This window comes from Hyperoodon ampullatus (genome assembly GCF_949752795.1).
Source record: "Hyperoodon ampullatus genome assembly, chromosome: 5".
Classification (NCBI taxonomy): Eukaryota; Metazoa; Chordata; class Mammalia; order Artiodactyla; family Ziphiidae; genus Hyperoodon; species Hyperoodon ampullatus.
The window spans coordinates 3,758,782-3,780,900 of record NC_136918.1 but is presented as its reverse complement, the minus strand read 5'-3'; the positions used below and the strand labels follow the sequence as shown (position 1 = coordinate 3,780,900).

Sequence of the window (22,119 nt, the reverse complement as noted above, 5' to 3'; positions counted from 1 at the left end):
AGGCATAAAAGCAAGTTTATTCAGTATAGGTTTTTTTTTAATTTTGGTGAAATAACAAAATTTACCATTTTAACTGTTATTAAGTGTACTCTTCATTGGCATTAAGTACATTCACATGGATGTGCAGCTGTCACTGCCATCGATCTCCAGAACTTTTTCAAAATTTTCCTACATTGAAACTCTGTACCCACTAAATAATAACTCCATTTCAGCATAGGCTTAATAGCCTATTTTTTTGAAACTATTGGTTTTTCTGTTTTCTGCTGTTAATTTTCATTTTTGACACCAGGTTGTGCACTACTTGTGCCTGTCACTGTTGGAATGATGTTACTTATGGTCTAGGGATATTTTCCTAGGATATGTGATTTAGAAAGTTTGAATAGACCTGGCTGCAAACATTTGTCCATCTTCTTCCTTAAGCAGAGATGCTAATCAATATTATCTACTCTGGCTTTGACAAAAAACATTGGGAAACTGTGGGGTGTTGCGTGTGTATGCGTGTGTACGTAGTTTTCCTGGGCCATTTCAGAAGCCAGAATGTGAGATTTGAAATGCAGTGGAAATGAAGTATAGAATTCAAGAGGTCAAATGAGGCAGAGCTTTAAATAGATCATCAAAATTTTCATAGAAGTTAAGAATAATGGTAGAATTAGGAATGAGGAAGAAAAGCAACTCATGTGCCAAATGTGCTAAGATATCAGTAGGTAATCAGTAGGTCTACCAAGGTGACTTTCACACATTTTCAGGCCACTCCTCATGATGCAAAAACCATTTTCTCTCACAAATACAAGAACATATAACTGAAATATGAAATAGTACTTAACATTCTGTGTGCTATACACTCATTTTTAGAATAGGTATAAAAAAGTCCACAATTATATTTTTGGTGGATTATACATATCCTCTCCCTTTCATTTCTTTGAAACTTTGGTCTCAATACATTAAATTATTTTAACAGCCAGTGAACAGGTTGCAATGTAAAGTTTGAAAGTGGTTTAGCTGGTTGTCACGAGACTCAGAGGTGGTAGAACTTTTATGCAAGGGTAGAGAAGTTAACTGTAAGTAGCAGAAATCAGAACATGGCCAACACTTCTACTTACCTTTTCTAAAGAACTTTACTAAAGCAATCAATATTCTTCACAGTTCCATGACTGACAGATGGTAAAGCGTTCCACCTGAAATGTTTGTTGAGGAACTTGACAGTGTTGTTCACTGTGGGAACATGGGTTCCAAAGAAAATTGTCAAGAGTAATGAGCAGCACATTAGTGACTCAGCACCTTCCCATGGTCTTAACGGGAACAAGCACTCTCAGGCCACCTCTTAGACTGAAATCACAGGCTCATGACATTTGTTTGTGTTCTGAAGTTACAGGTTGTGAAGCATTTGCACAGAATTTATAAACCATTTTACAAAGCATCATGTTAGGTAGTCATTTTGACATTCCATAAGAGCCACACTTGGATTACTGTTTTATCTTCCAGTCCAAACAAAATACTTCAGTGTCTAACAGTAGCATGCCATGCTTTTAAAAATATCTATTTTAGGACAATGGCAAATATGAACGTGAAATTACATGTGTTTTTAATAGATAACTCATTGGCTATAATACCAGCCTATATCCTGTCAAACACATGAGAGAATAAGATATTAGCCCCACTAGCTTCATATGACCCTATGATTTTAAAATAAAGGAAAATTAATAAGAACTATTGTTTGAGAAATGTTGTCAGAAAGAAATATATGTACAAAAATACACAGTTTTTAAAAAGCCTAGAAACAAAAGTAATAAAATTACAGTAGTAATTATCTCTGGTTAATGTAATTATGGTTTATTTTAATTTCTTTAAATTTTCTGTAGTTTATAAATGTAAAACAGTGATAAAATATTACCTTTGGGGCTTCCCTGGTGGCGCAGTGGTTGAGAGTCCGCCTGCCGATGCAGGGGACACGGGTTCGTGCCCCGGTCTGGGAAGATCCCACATGCCGCAGAGCGGCTGGGCCCGTGAGCCATGGCTGCTGAGCCTGCGCGTCCGGAGCCTGTGCTTCGCAACGGGAGAGGCCACAACAGTGAGAGGCCCACATACCGCAAAAAAAAAAAAAAAAAAAAAAAAAATTACCTTTGTAATCAGAAAAATAAACGATATGAAAAATTTTTAAAAAAGAGTAATAAGCAGCAAAAAATGGAGGTGAGGTGAGATGGGGAATTCATTGAGTTAAGTGGAAATGAGAGTGGAAAAACATTAAGATTTTGACCTTAACCAAATAACAGAGAAAAAGTTAAGTGAGGCTGGTACCAAAGTGTCAAATGGAATTCTGAGAGAAAGTAATTCATTTTCTTAAAAAAAAAAAAAAAAAAGATTGTTGTAGAGAGGGACAAATAAAGAGTAATGAAAAGTACCCTAAATCCAGCTTATAACTTCAGGAAAATTGTTAATTAGCTGTACTCTCAGTTTCTTCATCAATATATGATTTCATTGAACTAGGAGATTCTTAACCTTACTACTATTTTTAAATGATTAAGTCTATATATTGCATCCCCATTATCAAGAATGGAATGCAAATGTGTTTGTATGTATGTATGTATGTATGTATGTATATATATATATATACATAGTTCTCTAAGTGGCTCTTGGAAACATTGTGACCAAGCAGTTTTAATTATGAAGAAAATGGCTTAACAACTCAATATATTATTACTAGTTTCTTCATTAAATGTTCTTCAATCACATTTGATTTGTTATTTTTAGTTACACGAACATGCTGCCTACTTGGTGGACAGTTTGTGGGAGAGCTCTCAAGAACTGTTGAAAGACTGGGAATGTATGACAGAATTGTTATTAGAAGAACCTGTTCAAGGAGAGGAAGGTATAGTATTTCGATAAGTTGATTTACATATTGTTTTGGGTTTGCATTAATTATCATACCACCCTGTATAGATCACTTCTTACAAATGAGTATATGCAAGCGTACTGTGTGTCTTTTTTTGCAAAGAGAACAGTTTGTTTCCTATAACAAGCAAGGATGTCTCAATAGTGTATAACATCTTTCTGTATTAGGACTACTACCATTCATGCCACACAAGTTTTTTGTTTGTTTGGTTTTGGTTTTGGGTTTTTTTTTTTGCGGCACGTGGACTTCTCACTCTTGTGGCCTCTCCCGCTGCGGAGCACAGGCTCCGAAAGCGCAGGCTCAGCGGCCATGGCTCACGGGCCCAGCCGCTCCGCGGCATGTGGGATCTTCCCGGACCAGGGCACGAACCCATGTCCCCTGCATTGGCAGGCAGACTCTCAACCATTGCGCCACCAGGGAAGCCTGCCACACAAGTTTTTTAAATCCTGTAAATGTCATGTAGCTTCAAAAAAGTTTTCTTTATGCTGATTTGAGGCACAAAGTACTGACATACTTAATGTAAAAAAAAAGGCACATGCAGAATCTTTTTGCTATGTATGTGTACTTAACCTTTCACGTACAATGATTTAATTAGACCACAATCATCCCCTCTTCTGTTATATCTTTTTAAAAATTAAAATAAATCAAAAAGTCACTTACCTAGCTATTCAAGAAATAGGGAGAAATAATTGCTATATTGATAATTTCTGAAGTATGCATCTTACATTACACTTTGTTAATAACATGAACAGCAAAATGGATATGTACACTTAATAAAGCATTTATATTCTAAAAGATTATATGAATATTAGCTCCTTAAAACTAGCAATGCTTTTTCCTCTGTACAGCTTGTTTTTCAATCTAGCCCACAACAGTAAAGAACTACTATTTCATTTAATCCATACAGAGTCCTAAAATGTAGATGATACCTTGATGTAAGTGAGGCTTGTAATGAACTAAACATGGACTTTAGAATCAAAAGGAACAGATTCACATTTCTAACTCTGTCCTTTGTGACTTATGTCCTAATTTTTTCTGCTCCTTAGCTTCCTTTTCTTTATAATATAGGGATTCTTTTTCTTATTTACCTTATATAGTTGTTGTGAGGATTAAATAAAATACTATTGATTCCCTATTCTGCTTCCCCTGCTTTTCTGTGTAGTTCAACCCTCTGGGATATAAGAGCGGAATGAGCCATCACCTGCAGTAGATTACTTAAACAGTTTAGTGACCATCCCCCAGTGTTCTTTCCAAGCAGTGATGCTAGTTGGTATTATCTGCTCTGGCTTTGACCAAATTCAGTGAGAGAAACAATAGCTATGCATCATACCCAAATATACTCCAGTAAACTGGCTGAAATTGCTTCTTTTAAATTCCAGATATTTGCCTCACAACCTCATTCTTTTTTTTCCCCCCTCATTCTTAATCTGTAACACAAACCCTTCTCCAAAATTTCCCAGACCTTCTTTCAAGGTAGAATTTATTATAGTATATTTGACCCCACCTCTGATTATTATTTACTATATTTGCATGTGCTTTTTTTCCCTCCATATCTTTGGTAAGAAGACAGGTCTATTATTAAGTTGACAGGACCTTCTGCTCACTAGGTCAAACTCTCAACTGCACCCTGGATTCCTTTCACTTTTGAAGTAATCAGAGGAACATGAACATACATTCTACATTGTCTTTATTTTGCTCATACATGTTCCTGCTAAGTTCACTGACTTCATAAATCTATTTCTAACTAATCTTAATATTTTCTCTAGTAAAATCAATTTCCTTTCTAATCACTACAGCCCAGTCAACACTTGAGCAAAATGCTTGGCATAGTATTTAATAGTACATTTCATCCATTTTCCTTCCTTGCTTGTGGCCACAGAATCAGCAAATTATCAGAGTAGGCTAGAGCTTCTTATTTATGATTCCAGGCCATTTTTCTTTTTGTCAAGTATGCTCTATAAGGTTATTTCCAAGGAGAAGGGAAGCAGGGGAGATAATAAAGGGAAGAAGAGCCAAGGTGCTATGATTTGGTATTGTTAACTTTTTGCTCTCATTTAAATAAGATATGTCAGTCAGAAAATAGTAATTACTCTGTCCGTCAGTCATCAAGGTGTTCTAGATGGATCTACCTTCTTCTTTGTTTTTTTTTTTTTTAACTGTACGCGGGCCTCTCACTGTTGTGGCCTCTCCCATTGCGGAGCACAGGCTCCGGACGCGCAGGCTCACCGGCCATGGCTCACGGGCCCAGCCGCTCCGCGGCATGTGGGATCTTCCCGGACCAGGGCACGAACCCATGTCCCCTGCATCGGCAGGCGGACTCTCAACCACTGCGCCACCAGGGAAGCCCTGGATCTACCTTCTTAAAATAACTATGTATTATTAGGTTTTCTTTGTGGTTTAAGTTTAATTGACATTGGGTTTAACTTTCAGTCAGGAGATTGGTTAGGTTTCGTTTCGTTTGGTTTGGCTTGGTTTGGTTGGTTTGATTTTAGCTAGAAAAGTGAGTTGTAAAATGGGGAAAAAATTTTAAGTCAACCACAGTTTTAGGGTATGATTGAATCTGGTAAGGCAAGGCTGGAGAATTTATGTGTAACAAGTCCAGGACCATTTTGAAATCATGATTCAGCTTTTTTTCATACATTTGTCCATATGTTTGCTGTGCCACATATAAGCTCTGGTATGGAATGGTATCCAAATCAATATTCTGAGCTACTATTTTGCTATATTTTATGATAACAAAATGCCAGTAGTGATTTACTTATTTCCTTAAGACTAACTAGAAATTAAGTTATACTTTACATAAGTGAAGTGTGATGGATATTCCAGTGGATGAAAGTCTAGTTAGCAGTTGCAAATATAGGACTAAAACTTGGGAAAACAGACACATTGTCAAAGACTACCAATAGCAGTTTAAATTACAACTGCTATATATCAGAACAAAACTATCACTCGAAAAGATAACATGCACCCCTGTGTTCACAGCAGCACTATTTACAGTAACCAAGACATGGAGACAACCTAAATGTCCATCAACAGATGAATGAATAAAAAAGATGTGGTACATATATACAGTGTACCACTCAGCCATAAAAAAGAATGACTTACTGCCATTCACAGCTACATGGATGGACCTAAAGATTATTATACTAAGCGAAGTAAGTCAGAAAGAAAAACAAATACCATATGATATTATATGTGGAATCTAAAATATGACACACATGAACTTATCTACGAAACAGAAATGGACTCACAGACATAGAGAATAGACTTGTGGTTGCTGGTCGGGGGAGGGGGTTGGATTGGGAGTTTGGGACTAGCAGATGCAAACTCTTATATATAGAATGGATAAACAACAAGGTCCTATTGTATAGCACAGGGAACTATATTCAGTATCCTGTAATAAACCATGATGGAAAAGAAAAATAATAATAAATCACAGCTGCTGTAAGAGTGCTTTGCAGTGATTTTAAGGGACAGGGTTTTTTGGGGGTGTATGTGTATTCTACAGCAAACTCAAATTGCTGGATAAATTTTTAGTGTAATGTGAAGGTCTGGGTAACAAGTAATCAGGCAAAAACAAGACCGTAACTAAGTCATTTAACTTCTCTGGATCTTAGCTTCTTCATTTATAAAGAAGGCTCTTTGATTAGATAAACTTATGTGATCATTTCTTTTTTTTTTTAAACAGTTTTTGAAACATTTGATAGCTTGCAATGAAAGCTAATGATTTCTTTTTTGTTAAATATATTTATTTTTATTTAATTATCTTTGGCTGTGTTGGGTTTTCGTTTCTGTGCACGGGCTTTCTCTAGTTGCGGCGAGTGGGGGCTACTCATCATTGCAGTGCACAGGCTTCTCATTGCGGTGGCTTCTCTTGTTGCGAAGCACGGGCTCTAGGCACGTGGGCTTTGGTGGTTGTGGCACACAGGCTCTAGAGCACAGGCTCAGTAGTTGTGGCACATGGGCTTAGTTGCTGTGCGGCATGTTGGGTCTTCCCGGACCAGGGTTCGAACCCGGGTTCGAACCCATGTCCCCTGCATTGGCAGGCAGATTCTTAACCACTGCACCACCAGGGAAGCCCTGTGATAATTTCTAATGCTAGAATTCTGTGATCCAGTTGATGGGTGAAGTAATGTGTATAAGTGGAATTCTTCAAGTAGGGAATCATTAATTCACTTATAATTTAAAAATATTTATTGACCACCTTCTATGTGCTGTTATACTAAGCACTGAGGGTGCAGTCTTAAACAAGGTCAACTCACTGCCCATATGGAACTAACATTCAAGTGGGGAAGGCAGACCAAAACTAACTGGTCAGAATAATTTCAAAAGTTAGTAAGTATCTGTGATGGATAATAACAGTAAGAAGGGGTCCATCTTTAGATTGAATCCCAAAAGGAAGATCTCTCTAAGGAGGCCACCTGTGAGCCAAGAATCTAAAGGATATGGGGGCTAGCCATGGGAAGTGTCAAAAAAGAGCTGCCTAGATAGAGGAAATAGCAATTGCAGAGTATCTGAAGCATGAATGATATTGTTATATTCCAGGAGCTGCAGTAACTTGAGCACAGTGGGCTAGTGGCACTAGATGAGATAGAGGCAGAGGCCTGATGATGTACAACATTTAAGTCCATGATCATAAGTGGATTTATTTAGTTCATTCTAAGTGTAATAGGGAGCCACTGAAGGATTTTAAACAGGGGTGGGATGTGATCAAATTCGTATTAAAAAATGCTTTTTGTCAATATGGTTTGGAGTGGTCTCTATGGGATATGATAAAAATGTAAAAGAAGAAAATAGATTATAGAAAGAAAAAGCCCATGGTGAGTTTTAAAGATTGTGGATAGGAAGGGGACAAAAGCAGGAAGAGCAAGAAAGAGTGAGAGCAAGCTATATAAAAAGGATAGTAAGAGTTCATTGTACACTATAGAAGGCCCAGTAAAGAGGGTGTTCAAGAGAGCTATGGTTAATAATATCATGTATTGCAGAGGAGAAAAAGGACTATGCAAAGACCATCAGCTTTAAGTGAAGATTTAGGTTCTTGGTGACTTTAGTGTTTCTTTTCAGTGATATTAAGGAGAAAATCCAGAGTTCAGGGTGATAAGACTGAAATCAATAATGAGAAAATGGAGATGATGTGTAAAGAAGTTTCTGCAGCCTTAGAAAGTTGTGTAGGTATTTGGTAATTGATAGTGCAAACAGCCACCCTTTGTATCATTGTGGCTTTTTGGCTCTTGTCTGTGGCTTAAAGCTTGCTTTGTTTTAAATTTTATTATTTGGTTTTGCTGTTTTATCCCCAAAGAGATTTCAGTTAAATTTCAAATGTTTTGAGTTTACCATATCTGAATGGATGGTTTCAAATTATAAACTAATAAAATTGATAGCATTGGACACTGTATAAGGTTGAGTTTTTCTTCAACACTAATGTATGGATTTTAGTGTATAATAGTGGAATGTTTCTATACTAGATAAGTTTTTCTCTCCTCGCTTTCCATAGAACTATATTTTTTTCATAAATAATAGAAAATACATTTAGTTCATAGACAATCTTGTCATTCCTCTATCCCCAGCCAAATTGAAAAAAATAAGAAATTCTAGAATCATAAAATAGAAACTTGATTGTTTTATTGGATCAGGGAGTATAAATGGAAAGTTGAAACTGTTCCTTGTGGTTTTCCTAAGACAAGCTAAAGTTCATGTGCTTTTCCTATCACAATTAAAAGTTAAACAAAAAATGATTGAATTAAGATGTACATACATATTCCTGTTCAGGATGATTTTGGTGCAAAATAAGGGATAAGATTTTATGCCTTTGTTTGCCTTTTCATTGCTGTTGTCCCAGTTTATTTTGAAATAATCAGTACAAACTTCTCAATTTCTAAAGCTTAATATTTTTTTTCTTTTAATTTATGCCTAGTTCCGTCTCTATAATCCCCACATCTATTGGCCTTTTTTTTTAAATTGGTCTTTAACATAAATAAGTATACAGAGAAAAGAACAGAGAGGAAGGAGAGAGGGAGACAGAAAGATAAAATTAAACTATTCAAATTAGTCTCAAAAATGTATCTTTAAAAATACATAGGAATGAATTCAACAAGAAAAGTACAGAATCAGTGTGAAGAAAATCATAATGTTTCATTAAATAATGTCAAATAAGATATCATAAATGAAGAGCTATATCATGTTCCTGGCTGAAAAGATTATTAAAATGTCAGTTCTTCCCAGTATAATGTATAATTTTCTTAAAAATACCAGTTCAAATTCCAGTAGGTTTGAGAGAGTTCTGGGAGGTGAGAGAAGGAACTAATCAAAATGATTTTAAAGTTTATATAGACTGGGACTTCCCTGGTGGCACAATGGTTAAGAATCCGCCTGCCAACGCAGGGGACACAGATTCAAGCCCTGGTCCAGGAAGATCCCACGTGCCGTGGAGCAACTAAGCCCGTGCGCCACAATTACTAAGCCTGCTCTCTAGAGCCCGTGAGCCACAACTACTGAGCCTGTGTGCCACAGCTACTGAAGCCTGTGTGCCAGAGCCTATGCTCCGCAACGAGAAGCCCACACACCGCAGTGAAGGGTAGCCCCCGCTCGCTGCAACTAGAGGAAGCCTGCACGCAGCAACGAAGACCTAACGCAGCCAAAAAGAAAATAAATAAATTTATTTTAAAAAAAAAGTTTATTACATAGACTGAGTGAAGTAAGTCAGACAGAGAAAGACAAATATCATATGATATTGCTTGTATGTGGAATCTAAAAAAAAGGGTACAAATGAACTTATCTACAAAACAGAAAAAGAGTCACAGACATAGAAAACAAACTTACGGTTACCAGGGGGGTGGGTGGGGGAGGGATAAATTGGAAGATTGGGATTGACATATGCACTCTACTATATATAAAATAGATAACTAATAAGGACCTACTGTATAGCACAGGGAACTCTACTCAGTACTCTGTAATGGCCTATATGGGAAAAGAATCTAAAAAAGAGTGCATATATATGTATAACATTCACTTTGCTGTACACCTGAAACTAATACAACATTGCAAATCAACTATACTCTAATAAAATTAAAAAATAAAAGTTTATGTAGAATTTCAAGCTTATTTTAAAGAAGTGGTATAGCATAGTGCTTAAGAGCATAGACCTTGGAGTCAGACTACCTGGGTTCATATCTTGGCTCTACTACTGAGTGCTTTGAAAAGTTATTTAACCTCTCCATGGCTCATTTTCCCAATCTGCAAAGTGTGAGGATATTAATTCCTATCTCTTGGAATTGTTTTGAGGATAAAACAAGTAAATACATATAAATCACTTATAACCGTGCCTTACACATAGAAAATACTTAATTGTTTGCTACTAGCTTTATAGAAATCAGAAATTTTTTAGGAAGAGGACTAGATAAGGGAAATTTTTTCAACTAAATATTCAAATTAGTTGAATTAAGTTACACATTAAGGTATATTATAACATTATAAAGCTGTTATAATCAAAAGTGTATCCTTGTAATAGAAAAATAGATTAGTGAAACCAAATAAAGAATCCAGAAATAGATCTAAGTATATATAAGCACCTAAAACATGTTTAAAGGTGACATTTCACATAAACCAGGGAAAGCTGGTTTTCTTTAATAATGGTAGAGGCATAATTGGCTGCTCATCTGGTGGGAATAAACAGACCCATACTTGATACTATCGGCAGAAATAAATTTCAGACAGATTCAAGATGTAAAAGCAAGCAACAGATGGAGACAGAGAGAGAAGAAAATATATTTCTGTAATCTCTAGGAGAAAGGAGATCTTTGAAAGCAATACAAGAAACCCAGAAGCCTTTTTTTTTTTATCAGTATGAGATGATAGATGTTAACTAAGCTTACTGGGATAATCATGTCACGATATATATAAGTTAAATCATTATGATGTACAACTTAAATCTATATTGTATTGTATGTCAGTTATCTCTCAAAAAAACTGGAAAGAAAAGAGAGAAATCTGAAGGCCATAAAAAAATAAGTACAGATATGACTTTGTAAAAGTCAATAATTTCTGACAAAAGATACCATGAAGAGTCTAAAAACAAAAGAACAAACTGGGAGAAAATATGTGCATCATTTAAGACAAAGTTAGGGACTTCCCTGATGATGCAGTGATTAAGAATCCGCCTGCCAGTGCAGGAGACATGGGTTCAATCCCTGGTCTGTTAAGATCCCACATGCCACGGAGCAGCTAAGTCCATGCGCCACAACTACTGAGCCTGCGCTCTAGAGCCTGTGCACCACAACTACTGAGCCTGCGCTCTAGAGCCCATGAGCCACAACTACTGAGCCTGCATGCCACAACTATTGAAGCACGTGCGCCTAGAGCCCATGCTCTGCAACAAGAGAAGCCACTGCAATGAGAAGCCCACGCACTGCAATGAAGAGTGGCCCCCACTTGCCGCAACTAGAGAAAGCCCACACACAGCAACAAAGACCCAAAGCAGTCATAAATAAATTAATTAATTAATTTTAAAAAAAGAATACAAGAAAGGTGAATAACAATAGAAAAATTAGCAGAGGGCTTCCCTGGTGGCGCAGTGGTTGAGAGTCCGCCTGGCAATGCAGGGGACACGGGTTCGTGCCCCAGTCCGGGAAGATCCCACGTGCTGCGGAGCGGCTGGGCCCGTGAGCCATGGCCGCTGAGCCTGTGCGTCCGGAGCCTGTGCTCCGCAACGGGAGAGGCCACAGCAGTGAGAGGCCCGCGTACCGCAAAAAAAAAAAAAAAAAAAAAAAAAGAAAAATTAGCAGAGAATAAACATTAAAAATCTCCAAAAAATTGTAAACTAATAAACAAGAAAATACACTCCACTAATTAGTAGTTAGGCAGGAGCAAAATAACATACCATTTTCAATCATTGGATTGGCAAACATTAAAGGGACTTAATAACATCAAGTGCTGGCAGGGATATGAGGAACCAAACATTCTCATCATTGCAGTTGGAGGTGTGGATTGCAGTAAGAAACCTTTTTGATTTGTCAGTACCAAGATTTTAACCTTTGAGTCATTACTTCCTCTCTTGAAATTTATTCTGCAGAAATAAAAGTATCAGTTACATAAATATATGTGTACTTATGATATTTATTACTACATTGTTTGTAAACGTGACAAAAATTTGGGGAATATTTGCATGTTAATAGGAGAAGGCTGAATAAATTGTGGTACACAAATTATGTAATAACTTGTAATTATTTAACATAATTATTTGTACATGTCATGTGACTTGAAAGATATTCAAAATCTGTTGTTAATTTTTTGAAAAGATATAGCATGTTCTTTTTTTGCTAAAAATAAAAGAAAGATATATGAGCTTTGAAGTGATATAGAAGGAAAATTTTGGCATTGCCTAATTCAGAAGTATATTACAAGAGAGCAAGTATTAGAAGAAACCAGAGTTTATTGTCTTTTTTACTTTGTATATCTCTTTCTTGTTTGACTTACGACAAGCACATATTATTCTTAAAACAAGAAAAAAGACAAAGAATAGAACTTTAGTCTTTAAGTAATAGACTACAGTTTTTTATAATTGTGCTCATTTTTGATACATGGCTATTGTAAAACTATCTACTCATACTAATGTGTTTTGTTTCACTTTAGCAATGTCTGACCGTCAGGAGAGTGCTCTTATAGAGTTAATGGTTTGTACGATTCGTCAAGCTGCTGAGGCACATCCTCCAGTGGGAAGGGGTACCGGCAAGAGAGTAAGTTATATTAGAAATCTACCAAAAAAAAAAGAAAAAGAAAAAGAAAGCTTTTAATGTAATTAACTGTCTTAAATATTTGAATATTTTTTGTAAATGATATATGCTGTGGTAGTTCATCTTATATTCTGTCTACTCAGGTTCCAAAATAGATTCTTTGCATCCATGCTTCTATAGCACCTGTGCCTACTTCTAGTCTAGTATCTTATGAATTTTCACATTCATATTTGTTAAAGGTACAGAAAGGCAAACTGCCTAGTTTTGGAAGCTCTTCCACTTAACATCTATGTAATCCTAGGACAGTTAATTATTTTCTTTGTGAATTTCCTTACCTGTAGTATGGGGCTAATAATGCAGGTGTTATTGCTGTTTAAGATGAATTGAGATAATCACGATGGAAAGACTGGCTCCGGTAGTGTGAAGCGGTAGGCAATTCCTCTCTGCCAAAAAAAAAAAAAGTGTAAAACTGGAAAAATTATCAAAACCCATATCAGGGCTCTGGAAATTAACCAAAGATAAAACAACAAATTAAGAAGCATTTATGGGCATATCTTGGAGGTATTGTAGGTTCAGTTCCAAACCATTATAATAAAGCAAATATTGTAGTAAAGCTAGTCACATGAATTTTTTGGTTTCTTGATGCATAAAAAGTTGTGTTTACACTGTACAATAGTCTATTAAGTGTGCAATGCCTTATGCCTAGAAAAACAATGTACATACCTTAATTTAAAACTAGTTTATTGCTAAAAATATGCTGTCATCTGAGCCTTCAGTGAGTTGCAGTCTTTTTGCTGGTGGCGGTTTCTTAAAATAAGACAAAAATGAGGTTTGCCTCATTGATGGACTTTTCCTTTCACAAACAATTTCTATGTAGCATGCAATGCTGTTTGATAGCATTTGACCCACAGTAGAACTTCTTTCAAAATTGGAGTCAGACCTCTCAAACCCTGCCACTTCTTTATCAACTAAGTTCATGTAATATTCTAAATCCTTTGTTGTCATTTCAACAATCATCACAGCATTTTCACCATGAGTACATTACATCTCTAGAAACCACTTTCTTCGCTCATCCATAAGAAGCAACTCCTCATCTGTTAAAGTTTTTGTAATGAGATTTATCACATATTCAGTTTCTGCTTTGAATTCTAGTTCTCTTGCTATTTTCACCACATCTGCAGTTCCTTCCTCCACTGAAATCTTGAAACCCTCAAAGTCATTCATGAGGATTGGAATCAACTTCTGCCAAATTCCTGTTAGTGTTGATACTTTGACCTTTTCCCCTTGAATCATGAATATTCTTAGTGTCATCTAGGACGCTGAATCCTTTCCAGAAAGTTTTCAGTGGACTTTGCACTATCCATGGCAGCTATAGCCTTACAAAATCTCTTTCTTTACTAATGAAACTTGGAAGTCAGAATTACTCCTTGATCCATGGGCTGCAAAATGGATATTGTGTTAGGAGGCATGAAAACATTATTCTCATAGTGCATCTCCATCAGAGCTCTTGGGTGACCAGATGCCTTGTCAGTGAGCAGTCATATTTTGAAAGGAATCTTTTTTTTGAGCAGTAGGTCTCAACAGTGGGCTTAAAATATTCACTAAACCATGTTGTAAACAGATGTGCTGTCACCCAGACTTTGTTGTTCCACTGATAGAGAGCGGGCAGAGTAGATTGAGCATATTTCTAAGGGCCCTAGGACTTTCAGAATAGCAAATGAGGGCTTCCCTGGTGGCGCAGTGGTTGAGAGTCCGCCTGCCGATGCAGGGGACACGGGTTCGTGCCCCGGTCTGGGAAGATCCCACATGCCGCGGAGCGGCTGGGCCCGTGAGCCATGGCTGCTGGGCCTGCGCGTCCAGAGCCTGTGCTCCGCAACGGGAGAGGCCACAGCAGTGAGAAGCCCACGTAATGCAAAAAAAAAAAAAAAGAATAGCAAATGAGCATTGGCTTCAACTTAAAGTCACCAACTGTATAGCTATGAAAATCCTACGTGGCATCTTCTTTAATATAATGCTGTTTTGTCTATACTGCAAATCTTTTGTTTAGTGTAGGCACCTTCATTAATTATCTTAGCTAGATCTTCTGGTTAACTTGCAACTTCTACATCAGCAGTTGCTGCCTCACCTTGAACTCATGTTATAGAGATGGCTTCTTTTCTTAAATCTCATGAACTAGATTCAGCCTTTTCTTCTGCAGCTTCCTCACTTCTCTCAGCTTTCATAGAATTTAAGAGAGTGAGGGCCTTGCTTTAGCTTAATGGAATGTTGTGGCTGGTTTGATCTTCCATCCAGATCACTAAAGCTTCTTCCATATCAGCAATAAGGCTGTTTCACTTTCTTATCATTCATGTATTCACTGGAGTAGCACGTTTAATTTCTTTCATGAACTTTTCCTTTGCATTCACAAGTTGGCTGTTTGACTCAAGAGGCCTAGCCTTTGGCCTGTCTCAGCTTTCAACATGCCTTCCCCACTGAGCTTAATCATGTCTAGCTTTTGATTTAAAGCAAGAGATGTGTGGCTCTTCTTTTCACCTGAACACTTAGAGGCTTATTAGGGGTTAGTAAGGTTGTTAGTTGGCCTGATTTCAATACTATTGAGTCTCAGGAAATAGGGAAGCCTGAAGAGGGGAAAAGATGGGGGAACAGCTAGTTGGTGGAGCAGTGGGACACAACATTTATCAAGTAAGCTCCCCATTTTATATGGGTGCAGTTTCGGGCACCCCAAAACAATTAAATGGTAACATCAAAGATCACTGATCACAGATCACCATAACAGGTATAATAATAATGATGAAAAAGTTTGAAATATTGCAAGAATTACCAAAATGTGACACAGAAACAGACACACAAACACAAAATGAGCAAATGCTGTTGGGAAAATGGTACCAATAGACTTGCTCAACACAGGGTTGTCACAAAGTTCCAATTTGTTTTCTTCAAAAAATCAATATCTGCAAAACATAATAATGAGGTGTGCTTGTATTCTTGGAAAACTGCTGAAGCTTCAGGTTAAAGCTGTAGGAGTCTGCAGCCTTCCTGCCTAGGGTTACAGTATACACAGAACCCACAAGCTTGACTGGTGACATCTGTAATTTTACCAGAGTGGCACTATATGTAAAAACCAGCAACTTTGCTGTCAAGGGAGCAGACTCAATGTGGGACAAATGGGAAAAGTCCACAGCTTTGTCAACTAGAAATGGCAGAAACAAATAAGGAAACCCTGTACCTGTGATATTCAGAGATTGTGTCTGCAAGTTGGTAAGAATAGTGAACCAGCCAAGAATCTAACAAAAAAATGCTAGAATTGAGAAAGCCATAAAAGGATTAATAAACTCTTCATACATCCCTGGCTGACTGGGAAACCTGAGAGAGAGAACCCAATGGAATATAAAAGTCAAGCAAACTTACACAGTGGCTGAAGTTTGAATGTGCTCTCTATCCCACAAACAGATCAGGTCTCAGAGGCTAGGAGCCTTATAAATTTGGATCATTTAAGTACCACCTCTACCCAAATCATTGGCTGACTAGTGATCTATTGAAACACAGAGGAGACTCCCAGGAAGACAGGCTAAAAAACAAAAATAAGAATAAAAATTCCCAACAGAAGCCACACATCATGGGAGAGACAAATTACACAGTTTAAGTTAAAGATTAATTTATTAAAATGACACTTAGTAAAATAATTTTTCAGTACATAGTTATTACAGGATATTATAAAAAATGTCCACTTTTCCAGAAAAATTGGAACCATGCAAAAAAAAAAAAAAAAAAGTGTGGCCATACTCAGGGGAAAACAGTAGACAGTAGGAATGGTTTCTCAGTAGGCGCAATTGTTGGGTTTAGCAAATACTCCAGAGCCCCCTATTTTTTTTTTCGCAGTACGTGGGCCTCTCACCGCTGCAGCCTCTCCCACTGTGGAGCACAGGCTCCGGACGTGCAGGCCCAGCGGCCATGGCTCACAGGCCCAGCCGCTCCGTGGCATGCGGGATCCTCCTGGACCAGGGCACGAGCCCGTGTCCCCCGCATCGGCAGGCGGACTCTCAACCACCGTGCCACCAGGGAAGCCCCAGAGCCCTTTTTTATAAATATGTTCAAAGAATTATAGGAAAGTATGTTCAGAGAATTACAGGAAAAGATGATAACAACAAATAAGGAATCTCAGTAATTCCAGTTTTTCAAATGGAAATTCATGAGTTGAAAAGTACAGTAAGAAAAATGTAAAATTTATTAGATGAGCTCAACAGATTTGAGATGACAGAAGAAACAGTGGACATGAAAGATTAATAGAAATTACTCACTCTGAAAAAAAAACAGGAAAAAAGGTGAAGAGAAATGAACAGAGCCTAAGAAATGTGTGAAACAACATCAAGTCACCAAATTTGTGTAATGGAGTCCTACAAAGAAAGGAGTGAGAGAAAGAAAAGGAAGGAAAAACATTTTAAGAATTGCCAAAAACTTCCCAAATTTGATGAGAAATGTTAATCCACAGGTCCAAGAAATTTAACAAAATCCAAATAGTATAAACACAAAATATCTACGTCTAGACACAGGGTAGTCACACTGTTAAAAGCTAAAGACAAAAAATCTTGAAAACTGTAAGAAAAAAAATAACTTATGTGGAGGACAACAGCAATAGGATTAGCAGTTGACTTATCAGAAGTAGTTAAGCCCAGAAGACAGTAGAATGACAATCACCGAAAGACAACAAAATTGCCAACCAGGAATTCTAACTCCAGTAAAATTATCTTTCAAGTATGAAAGTGAAATAAAAACATTCCCATATAAACAAAGATTGAGAAACATGTTAGAAGACCTGCCTTAGAAGAAATACTAAAAGAAGTCCTTCCAGCTGTAAAGAATGGAAACTCTAATCCACAGGAGGAGATAGAGAGTACCAGAAATGGTAAATATGTTGGTGGATATAAAAGGCTGTGTAGGGCTTCCCTGGTGGTGCAGTGGTTGAGAGTCCGCCTGCCGATGCATGGGACACAGGTTCTTGCCCCAGTCCGGGAAGATCCCACATGCCGCGGAGCGGCTAGGCCGGTGAGCCATGGCCACTGAGCCTGCACGTCCAGAGCCTGTTCTCCACAACAGGAGAGGTCACAACAATGAGAGGCCCGCGTACCGCAAAAAAAAAAAAAAAAAAAAAAAAAAGGCTGTTTATATTATATTTTTTTTTAATTTTTAAAGAGACATGAGATTATTTAAAGCAACAATTATAGCACTGTAGTATTAAGATTATAATATATATAGATATGTGAGAATAGCATAAAGAAGGGTAAAGGAAATAGAACTCTTTTGGAGTAAAATTGCTGTATTTTGCTATAATTAATTCATTATTAATCTGAAGTTAGTTGTAATAAGTTGAAGAAGTATATTGTAATCCCTAGAGTAACTACTCATACCTAAAAAAAGAAAATGAAACCAACAGAGAAATTGTAATAGCACACTAAAAAATGTTTAACTGCAAAGAAGTACGGCAGACGAAGAGAGGGGAGAAAAAAAGATGTAAGATATATAGATAACAAATAGCCCAATGGCTGACATAAATTTAACCATATTAAACATTACATTAAATACAAATATAGGAGAGACTCCAAGAAGTAGAGACTGAGAAAACTAAGGACTGGGTATGAAATGATAATAAGGAATTATTGTTAAATTTTGTTGGAGATGTAAAGCTTAATTATTCTTTCATCTTCATCTGTTAGAGACATAATTAAATATTAGGGGTGAAATGATATACAAAGAACTTGCCTTAAAATGCTACAGAAGACCATTGTTTCGGGGTGCACAAGGAGAGGGGATTCACAGCACCTCCTAAACTAGCTCCAGAGATGGGCGCAAGCCGCGGCTATCAGCACGGACACCAGAGACACGCATGAAACACTAAGGCTGCTGCTGCAGCCACCAAGAAGCCTGTGTGAAAGCACAGGTCACTATCCACACCTCCCCTCCCAGGAGCCTGTGCAGCCCTCCACTGCCAGGGTCCTGTGATCCACGGACAACTTTCCCAGGAGAACACACGGCGCGCCTCAGGCTGTTGCAATATCACATTGGCCTCTGCTGCCGCAGGCTCGCCCCGCATTGTGTATCCCTCCCTCCAACTGGCCTAAGTGAGCCAGAGCCCCCATCAGCTGCTACTTTAACCTCACCCTGTCTGAGTGAAGAACAGATGCCCTCAGGAGACCTACATGCAGAGGCAGGGCCAAATCCAAAGCTGAACCCCAGGAGCTGTGCAAACAAAGAGGAGAAAGGGAAGTCTCTCCCAGCAGCCTCAGGAGCAGCGGATTAAATCTCCACAGTCAACTTGATGTACCCTGCATCTGTGGAATACGTGAATAGACAACAGGTCAGCCCAAAATTCAGGTGGTGGACTTTGGGAGCAATGATATATATATGTTTTTCCTTTTTCTCTTTTTCCGTGTGGCTCTCAGGGCCTTGGTGCTCCAGCCAGGTGTCAGGCCTGTGCCTCTAAGGTGGAGAGCCGAGTACAGGACATTGGTCCACCAGAGACCTCCCAGCTCCACGTAATATCAAACGGCGAAAGCTCTCCCAGACATCTACAGCTCAACACTAAGACCCAGCTCCACTCAATGACCAGCAAGCTACAGTGCTCCAAACAACTAGCAAGACAGAAACACAACCCCACCCATTAGCAGAGAGGCTGCCTAAAATCATAATAAAGTCACAGACACCCCAAAACACACCACCGGATGTGGTCCTGCCCACCACAAAGACAAGATCCAGCCTCATCCACCAGAACACAGGCAGCAGTCCCCTCCACCAGGAAGCCTACACAACCTACTTAACCAACCTTAGCCACTGGGGGCAGACACCAAAACAACAGGAACTACGAACCTGCTGCCTGAGAAAAGGAGACCCCAAACACAGTAAGTTAAGCAAAATGAGAAGACAGAGAAACATACAGCAGGTGAAGGAGCAAGGAAAAAATCTACAGACCAAACAAGTGAAGAGGAAATAGGCAGTTTACCTGAAAAAGATTCAGAGAAATAATAGTAAAGATGATCCAAAATCTTGGAAATAGAATGGAAAAATACAAGAAACGTTTAAAAAGGACCTAGAAGAACTAAAGAGCAAACAGTGATGAACAACACAATAAATGAAATTTAAAATTTTCTAGAAAGGATCAATAGCAGAATAACTGAAGCAGAAGAACGGATATGTGACCTGGAAAATAAAACAGTAGAAATAACTACTACAGAGCAGAATAAAGAAAAAAGAATGAAAAGAATTGAGGACAGTCTCAGAGACCTGTCAGGCAACATTAAATGTACCAACATTCAAATTATAGGGGTCCCAGAAGAAGAAGAGAAAAAGAAAGGGACTGAGAAAATTTTGAAGAGATTAAAGTTGAAAATTTCCCTATGATGGGAAAGGAAATAGTTAATCAAGTTCAGGAAGCACAGAGAGTCCCATACAGGATAAATCCAAGGAGAAACACGCCAAGACACATATTAATCAAACTATCAAAAATTAAATACAAAGAAAACATTAAAAGCAGCAAGGGAAAAACAACAAATAACACACAAGGGAATCCCCATAAGGTTAACAGCTGACCTTTCATCAGAAACTCTGCAACACTCCCAGAAGGGAGTGGCAGGACATATTTAAAGGGATGAAAGGGAAGAACCTACAACCAAAATTACTGTACTCAGCAAGGATCTTATTCAGATTTGATGGAGTAATTAACACCTTTACAGACAAGCAAAAGCTAAGAGAATTCAGCACCATCGACCTAGCTTTACAACAAATGCTAAAGGAACTCCTCTAGGCAGGAAACACAAGAGAAGGAAAAGACCTACAATAACAAACCCAAAACAATTAAGAAAATGGTGGTAGGAACATACATATCGATAATTACCTTAAATGTAAATGGATTAAATGCTCCAAACAAAAAACATAGACTGGTTGAATGGATACAACCACAAGACCCTTATATATGCTGTCTACAAGAGACCCATGTCAGACCTAGGGACACATACAGACTGAAAGTGAGGGCATGGAAAACGATATTCCATGCAAATGGAAATCAGAAGAAAGCTGGAGTAGCAATTCTCATATCAGACAAAATAGGCTTTAAAATAAAGACTATTACAAGAGACAGAGAGGGACACTACATAATGATCAAGGGATCAATCCACGAAGAAGATGTAACAATTGTAAATATTTATGCACCCAACATAGGAGCACCGCAATACATAAGGCAAATGCTCACAGCCATAAAAGGGGAAATTGAGAGTAACACGAGAATAGCAGGGGACTTTAACACCCCACTTTCACCAATGGACAGATCATCCAAGATGAAAATAAGGAAACACAAGCTTTAAATGATACATTAAACAAGATGGACTGAATTGATATTTATAGGACATTCCATCCAAAAACAACAGAATACACTTTCTGCTCAAGTGCTCATGGAACATTCTCCAGGATACATTATATCTTGGGTCACAAATCAAGCCTTGGTAAATTTAAGAAAGTTGAAATTATATCAAGTATCTTTTCCGACCACAATGCTATGAGCCTAGATATCAATTACAGGAAAAAATCTGTAAAAAATACAAATACATGGAGGCTACACAATACACTACTTAATAATAAAGAGATCACTGAAGAAATCAAAAAGGAAATCAAAAAATACCTAGAAACAAATGACAATGAAAACACGACAACCCAAAACCTATGGGTTGCAGCAAAAGTAGTTTTAAGAGGGAAGTTTATAGCAATACAATCCTACCTCAGGAAACAAGGGACATCTCAAATAAACAACCTAACCTTACACCTGAAGCAATTAGAGGAAGAAGAACAAAAATACCCCAAAGTTAGCAGAAGGAAAGAAATCATAAAGATCAGATAAGAAATAAATGAAAAAGAAATGAAGGAAGCAGTAGCAAAGATCAGTACAACTAAAAGCTGGTTCTTTGAGAAGATAAACAAAATTGATAAACCATTAGCCAGACTCATCAAGAAAAAAAGGGAGACGACTCAAAGCAATTAATTAGAAATGAAAAAGAAGTAACAACTGACACTGCAGAAATACAAAGGTTCATGAGAGATTACTACAAGCAACTATATGCCAATAAAATGGACCACCTGGAAGAAATGGACAAAGTCTTAGAAAAGCACAACCTTCTGAGACTGAACCAGGAAGAAATAGAAAACATAAACAGACCAATCACAAGCACTGAAATTGAAACTCTGATTAAATATATTCCAACAAACAAAAGCCCAGGACCAGATGGCTTCACAGGCAAATTCTATCAAACATTTAGAGAAGAGCTAACACCTATCCTTCTCAAACTCTTCCAAAATATACCAGAGGGAGGAACACTCCCAAACCCATTCTACGAAGCCACCGTCATACCAAAACCAGACAAAGATGTCACAAAGTAAGAAAACCACAGGCCAATATCACTGATGAACATAGATGCAAAAATCCTCAACAAAATACTAGCAAACAGAATCCAACAGCACATT

The 22,119-nt window shown here is 37.7% G+C and overlaps 1 protein-coding gene across 2 annotated transcripts in view; it reads left to right on the top strand.

Annotated features, from left to right (window-relative positions):
- Nucleotides 1-22,119, top strand: part of STAG1 (STAG1 cohesin complex component) — a gene marked incomplete at both ends in the record, with an annotated part of 314,305 nt that overhangs the window by 234,570 nt on the left and 57,616 nt on the right. For both annotated transcript variants that reach the window (XM_079704598.1, XM_079704597.1), the window contains 2 exons: nucleotides 2,749-2,866; nucleotides 12,518-12,621. In XM_079704598.1, coding sequence (XP_079560724.1) covers nucleotides 2,749-2,866; nucleotides 12,518-12,621 — 222 coding nt within the window. The remainder of the gene's footprint in view (nucleotides 1-2,748; nucleotides 2,867-12,517; nucleotides 12,622-22,119) is intronic.